Consider the following 7,550-nt stretch of genomic DNA (forward strand, 5'->3'; position numbering starts at 1 on the left):
TCCCTATAAAACTAGCATATGGCATCTAATCTTGTAGGGTAATACAAGACAAGGGGGAAGGATGGACACATTCATGAGAAGAGCAGGGTACTGAAAGGAAAGAAGCAGTGATTACAGTGCTGCAAATTCTGTGAAAGGTCAATTGACTGCTAATGCATACTGAATATAAAGATTTATTCATAACCCATCAGCGACTGCACTCCCCCTCCGAATTTTCAAACAAATAATTTTCCTCCATATTCTTCCCTCCCCCCCGGCAAGTGCCAGATTCCATTTCTTTTTTCTTTTTTTTATCCTCCTTTCCCCCCCTCCCTTGTTCTTTGTTCTCTTTTTACTGCCCCACAGAAACAGATACTGTGCCTGCTGTAAGGTAAAAAATAGATTTGAAAAATCACTAGAAAAAAACCCAATTATGTACCCAAAATCCAAACTGGTAGAAAATTAAGCCTCTATTCTGTCCCACTATTATCAGCAAGTCCCAAAGGCTGGAAAGTGAATCGTAACAGAACTGATGCCATGCTTTGTTTTGCAGCCTGACTCACACAATGGAGTGGAAGGCATCTTGAGGATGGCAGGGCACCAAATGCAGAGGTAGGCTTTAGAAAGGTGAAGTTTAGCATGTGCATGAAACTACCAAATAGTCACCAACCACCATCTCAAGGTTACTCATCCAATGCCAGACAGAACACTGGAGATGCCAACTGAGCATCACCAGAGATTTTCAAATAAAAAAAGCTTTATCTATGTAAGCACACAAACATGTATGTAAGATTACTACTACCAGGGGGCAAAAAAGTAATACAGAATGAACACAGCAGGCACACAAGAGCGAAAACATGACTGCTGGGATGTGGTACGCATATTGGACACTATTATGTAAAATAATCACCAACTAAATTTTTGAAAAGAAGTGTAAAGAATCCCAGGAAACCTCCCTGACTACTTATTCAGTGTCTTGATATGGCATAGAATATATCAATCACTGAACTATAGAAATGTAAGTAAAGGAAGACAAAATAGAAAACTCTTACAGTAATTCCAGAAGCAAGCATAATAGATCACTGAACCACAGGCATATAATCAGCAATCAGTATTGTAGTACTGAAACAAGAGAAACTGTTAGACCACTGTGGTAACTCAGCTGAAAACACCAGAGACCAGAACACATCAAATAAAGGTAGAGGAATTGTAGTGTGCAGGGAATGAAAGTCACTGGCAAGGGGAAGCAATATTACATGTACCATTGGGGCTGACACAGTAGAACATGTTTAAATGTAAGCTAGATTAGATTTGAGACCTGAATTTAAGTTAAACTCATAAAAGGTAGGACTGCTGTTTTGCTGCAGACCTCCAGGGCAGGCTGAGAATAAAGTGTTTTTCCCCATATAGGAAGCTTATAAAAAAAGTGCCAGAGTAAGTCAGTAGGAAGAATCATTATGGATTTATTTAAAAAAAAAAAAAAAAAAAGAAAAAAAAAAGAAAAAGCCTAAAAAAAAAGGCAAAAGAAAAAAAGAAGGCCACATTCCTGGAGTTAGTAATGAACTGTTCTTCCTTAAAGTTTATTTGGCTGTCAGCAGAGTCAAAACCCAAGTCCTTGGAAATCAGCCATATCAGAAGTTGGGTGGCATGCAGAACCACATGAGTACCTCAACAAAGGGATCACGGTATCGAGAAACGCTGCCCAGCACGAGATGCCCAGGGGCACCGAGTGCCTTTATGCCATCACTGGGTATCTCAGTAACCACTTGGAGATTACCGACACATACACATCCTCCCAGGCATTTGCTTGGCTGCCAGCCCAGGTAATGCCTGTGATAAAGGGCAACATATATAGAGGGCTAAAAAAATTCTTATTCTATAGGAATATGCAGTGTTTGAGGTCTATTGTCAGGAAATCCATGATACACAGTGTAAGTCGGCTGGTGTGACCGCCTGAGTTAAGCCAGTAACATAAGGAATTCATCCTGAAACTTAACCAGCTACAAGATTGGTACCAAGTGCCAATATGACTCAGGAGAGCCAAAACAAGCAGTATCAGCAGTAAAGCTGAAGGATTCTAAATAGATCAAGGATGAGGACTAGCAAGACTTAGAAACAAGCAGTAACAAGTAAACTTTAATTGCTTAACTGATGACAAGCTGCAATGAATACTTCAATTAACAATTAACGTTGCACAGTGTCAAAGGTATAAGATGTTAATCACTCCAGCATTGTAAAACAATGGCAACTGATAGCTTAAAATGTGAAGAGGCCAAGTTTTAAACGGACATTGTGGAAAAAACCAAGAGATTTCACGATTCCTACCATTAGTTTGTTGGGTTTAGAGATCTACTGAAAGCACAGTTATGTTTTAACTATAATAACGTACTCTCCCCAGACACTGTAATACTTCTAAATAGCACAAGTCTTCATTATGCTTGCACATAATATTAGATTGGGATTCATCAGGTTTTTCGGAGTACAAGTAGCAATATTCACTTGAAACTGTGACACTGCACCACTGGCATTCAAGGCTTCAGTCACAGTACACAGGAGCAAAGCTGCTAACGGCAGCGCTGGCATGCCGTGTTACATGGCACTCACACACAGCCTGAAGTACCTTAGAGCTGTAGGTGGTGAGTAAAACTAAACTGGAAGGAAAAAAGGAGTAAAAAAGGCAGGAAGCGGAACAAAGGAAAAACAGCAGAATGGAAAAAAGCAGTCTAAAGAAGAACAGGGAGGACAACTGTTAAAAATTTGGTGGGGAAGGGGTAGGGGAGAAGATTCGTCAGGAATAACTTTGAAAGCATTTGTGAAGGGCTGCGGCCAAAGAGTCCATTTAATTCAGGTAGTGAATGTTGGGGAAAGTAAAGAGCTACAGATGTAAAATTTCAAATAAGAAAGGCTGTGAACCCTTAGATCAACTTGTTAAAAAAGATGCTGCAGAAGTTGGCAAAAAAATTAACATTCAGGGAGACAGGATATACACATTTTTTCAATGCAACCAGGATTTTACATTTCTAACTCTGTTCTGTGACTAGAAATTATTTTTCTATCACTTCTTATAACACACTTCAGATTTACATGTCATGAACCCTGCCACCAGAGTTTTACTGCAGGATAATTCCTTCATTGCTTTACCTGCTCCAAAACGCTGCAGCTTTGCAGCTCTCAACTACACTCACATGTGTCTTATTAGTGAACAGCTGTGTCTAGCTCAGCATTGAAAGAGGAGAGGGAACAAGGATGGGAAGATTGGTCTTAATTTAAAAAGCAAACAAAAATCCTACAGGAGTTGAGTAACTCAATCATACTGTTTGTTCAGCCTAGCTGCTTTGCTTATAGAACTATGATGCTGCCTACTGATAACTGTATTTACTGGGTTTGTGTAAGCTGATGGTAACAATTAAGATAAGTTGAGTAAATAACTGTAGTAATTACAAGAATTTAGAATTCTAAAGTTATATGAGAAGCTACCTGTTTGAATTATGGGAGGCAGAGAAAAAAAAGGAAGGAGAGCAAAAGAAATGAGCCACAATCCGTGTAGAAGTACCTCTTGCTGGTTAAATTTCCCAAGAGGCAAGCCTTCACACTATCTTCTCTTTTCTTTCTGTGGGACAATACTTTGAAGCCACCGACTACTGTTTATCAAAATGTCATGTGAAACAACGGCTAAAAATCCTACTTCTGAACTAAAGCATTCCAGGAGAAGTTAGTACAAGAAGCCAGATGTCTGTCTCAGCTGTTCACACAACTACAACAGCTCTACATGCTGAACGCACTCATCATCTGGTGATCTTATCATCTTTTTCTGGTCTCCCCTACTTCTCTCACCCCATGTTTCCAGCCAGTCACCTCAAAGATAATTGAGAGCACGTGATTTTGAATTACTTTTGAAAACTAAGTAGTTATATAAGGATTTGCTTATATTTTGATTCTTTTCCTAAGACTAGTCATCTTAAATAGAACTTCTAAGCAGGGATGTTTTTTTCTTTAACATTCCAAGCACTATTTTCTCAAAACCCAAGTCTCTACAGCAACAAGATATTCTCCACTCTCGCGCAGATTCACTACAACTAGAATAAGCACTATATTGTGACAATTTTGTTACAGTCAGACCTCACTTACCAACTGTTTCCCTTAGCAAAGGTTAACATCTGCATTATATGAGCTTGCTCGATTCCAGCCACTGCATCTATAAACCTCAAATGAACTAGAAACGGAGATGGGATGCTACACTTACTACAACTTTCAAAAGCCAGCTTCCCAGCCCCTACTAAAACAGAACTCCTCTTTATTCAGAAATATATAATTATTGTATTTCATATAAAATTTGGTATACTTAGTTACTCAGGAGGGCAGAGCTCTAAAATACTCTTTGAAATATGCTCCCAACAAGCAGAACATTTCGGAATCTGTGTTCCGGTGCGTCCTGCGTGTGGAAGCATGCCTTTATTCCAAGACACCGATGAGGTACGTCCCGTGCCTGGGAACGTGGATCCCACTTCATGACATTCCGCAGGTCAGAGGCGAGCCAGACACCGGCCGCGTTTCCCCCACCCTCCGTCCTGCTCCAGCCGTTACCCCCCTGCACCTATCGCTCCCACACGCTCCCACTGCAAAGGCCACGACTCAGGGCCCTTCACCGCCACCTGAAGCCGCAGTTTCTCAGCCCGAGCGTGAGGGGCTGCCGCCCGCCCGCCGCAGGCCCGGTGCCGGCCTGCGCTGCCGCACCGCCGCTCAGCGCCTCGGGGGGAACCCAGACGTGAGGAGCCGCTGGGGACACCTCCCCCGGGAGCCGGGGCGGCGGCGAAGCCCGGCGGGGTGGATAAGCCCGGCGGGGTGGGTGCTCCCGCCGGCTCCTCGCCGCTCCCTGCGAGCGGCGCCGACAGGACCTTGGCCAGCAGCTGCCCCCGCCCCCCCGCGCTCCCCCCCGGCCCCGGGGCCCCGGGCGCAGCCGGCGGCGGAGCGGCCTAGCGGCGGCGGGACCAGCCGCGGGGCGGGGGCAGCGCCTGAGGGGAGACGGGGGCGCCATGTCGCGCGCGGCCCCAGCTGACAGGGCCGGGGGGCGGGGGCGCCGTGAGGGAAACGGGGTGCGAAGGGACCGGGGGTGCGAGGGGACCTGGCCGGCGCGTCCCCCACCAGCCACTACCCCACTACCCCGCCACGGCGGCCGCTCGGTACTGCCGTAGATGCCCTCGGTGATGCGGTTCCGCTTGAGCGGCCGCCGCAGCTTGCTGCAGTCCGCGCTCCGCCGCTTCATCCTCCCGGCCGCCTCCGGCCCGGCCCAGCCCGGCCCGGCCGCCCCGCCGCGCTGCCCGGCCCCGCGCTGCCCCGGCCCGCCCCGCTCACGGCAGCACCATCCGCCCCCGCAGGGGGTTCCTTCGCGCGGGCCTTTTTTTTTTTTTTCCCTTTTCTTTTTTTTTTTTTTCCCCGGGAAACAAAGAAATAAAAATATTCCTGGTCCGTCCCTCCCCGCCGCGTCCCCCTGCGCAGCCGCCGCGTAGCGCCCCGCCTCCACCAGGACTGCCCAATCAAACGCTTGACCCCGCCTGAATGACGGCGTGCTCGGCCAATCGGCAGCGAGGAAAGGCAGACGGGCGGCCGAGGAGGCCCATCGCGGCATCAGAAAATCGGTCCCGCCCCCCTGGTTGGGTGGCCCGCCTACTCCTTTGATTGACGGTCGGGAGAGCCCGTCAAAGAGAAGGACTTGTGAATTGATGGCTTGTGGGCCAATCCCCAAGCGGGTTTTGTTCTCCTCCCGCCTGCTGCTCTTCTGGGCTACTGCCCGCCCTGTCTTGTGATCGACACAGAAACTGCCCAATAGAAGAGACAAATAAAAATAAAAGGACAGCTCAGCTATCCATTCGGAAACGGAAAAAGGAGGGCTCAATTTCCTCTGTCACCGTAATACTGAAGTACCGCCCATCACCTTAGATTGACAGCCTTGCTAGCAAATGGGCTGTTGGGAAAGCTTAGTCTAAATACAAAGGTAGGTGAACGCATCTCGTCGCGCCAAGTACTTCCCCCACAACACGCCCCTGTGCTAACAACTCACCGGAGGGTAAACCCCCCCGACTGACTGACGGACTCCTCCAGCCAATAAAGGACACATACAACAGAGTGGCAAGCGGCCGGCCCAATTGCGAGGCAGGAAATGGGAGGGGGCGGGGCGACTTGGCCTCTCTTTCCCCGATCGGCCCAAAGACGGACGGTGGCTGGGGATGGGCCAATCAGAAGCCATGAGGGAAGCGAGCCCTCAGCCAATGGAAGGCTAGTCCCCTAAGGGAGGACTGCTGGTGAGGGGCCGGTGTTCAGCCAATGGGAGGCGGGGGGCGGGGCTGTTCTGCGGCCGCCGCCCGCGGGCTGCCTAGTCACGGTTGGGCAGCCCCGCCGGGCCGGGGCTGGGGTTTCGGGCCACCGCACGCCGGGGCCGCTCAGCAGAACTCCCGCCGCAAGGCCTGCGGCCCGCCTTGGACTGTGGATGGCGGCGCCTGAGCCTGAGGAAGGCCGCCAGGCCCGCCTGGGCCCCCCGCCCGCCCGTTGGCTGACTCGGGGGTAGTGGTGCCCGGCGCACCCCGCGCCTCTAATCACTTCCTCGCCTTCTCCGGCCTCGCCCGGAGCGTGGGCTGTGTTGCCGTGAGCCTGCCCGGCCTCCCTGGGGGATAACGGGCATCCCTGAACAGGGGTCACTCGGTGCTGGCAGGCTGAGGAGCGTGGGGCCAGTTTGGCGCTAAAGTGGCATGGAGGAGCGCACTGGGGCCATGGGCACGGCTTGCTGGTGGCCGAGCTCTCATTTTGAACGTTACTTTGTACTTCACTCTGTCTGAGATCATGGAGCTTAGGTCCTTCTGTTTGGGAGGGAGTTTTAAGCTGGAAAGCCGAGCATCAGCATTTACAGTGTGGCACGTCATCCTGAGGGTAAACCCGGGTAAATTCCTAGCTCTTGGTGTGTTTTCCCTGAGCGTTAACACTTGACAAGTGCCAGAAGAGCTAATTGTGCTCGTTTGACCATGGCAAAATGGTGGAAGGAGTTCTGGGTCATTTCTACCCTGGTTGTCGCGCGTCCACTCAGTGGACTCGTGTGGTTCGTAACTGTGATCTCGAAGCGCAAAAATCAAGGCGACCACGCCAAGGGGTTTATGCTTCAAATCAAACAGCACAATTTTATTGTTTGCCCGTAAGCGGCGTGCGATAGGTAGAAAGACAGAAAGTGAATAAAAAGTAAGTAAAAAAGAAAAGAAAAGAGGATTATAGCTACCACCAAGGGCCCAAGGTGTCCCTATGGTCCAAGTCTCAGCAGCGTCCTGCCAGTCCTTCCAATTGTGATCCTTGGTGGGGAAGATCTCCAAAGTTCAGTTTGCTAAGAAGGCATCTTTTTATGCCAGCAACACACCTTGCTCCTCCTCTGGTCCATGGACTGCCGCCAGCTCTCCACCCTCTCGAGCCAGTTATCTTGCTCCAGAGGTGGTAGCTTCAGACCAGAGAGGCCTATTCTTGTATTGTTTTCTGGGTTCGTTGTATGACCACAGTTGTGATCCTCTTCTGGACGCTGTTATGTGGCCTTAGTC

At 49.2% G+C, this 7,550-nt stretch overlaps 1 protein-coding gene across 1 annotated transcript in view; it reads right to left on the reverse strand.

Moving 5' to 3' along the window:
• The window catches only part of MACO1 (macoilin 1), a 29,116-nt gene extending 23,639 nt beyond the window's left edge, over positions 1-5,477 (reverse strand). Inside the window, exon 1 of the mRNA XM_037379274.1 lies at positions 5,165-5,477. Within this exon, the coding sequence (XP_037235171.1) occupies positions 5,165-5,242 (78 nt within the window). The 5' untranslated portion in view covers positions 5,243-5,477. The remainder of the gene's footprint in view (positions 1-5,164) is intronic.
• Positions 5,478-7,550: the final 2,073 nt, after the last annotated feature.

This window comes from Falco rusticolus, chromosome 3, assembly GCF_015220075.1.
Source record: "Falco rusticolus isolate bFalRus1 chromosome 3, bFalRus1.pri, whole genome shotgun sequence".
Classification (NCBI taxonomy): domain Eukaryota; kingdom Metazoa; phylum Chordata; class Aves; order Falconiformes; family Falconidae; genus Falco; species Falco rusticolus.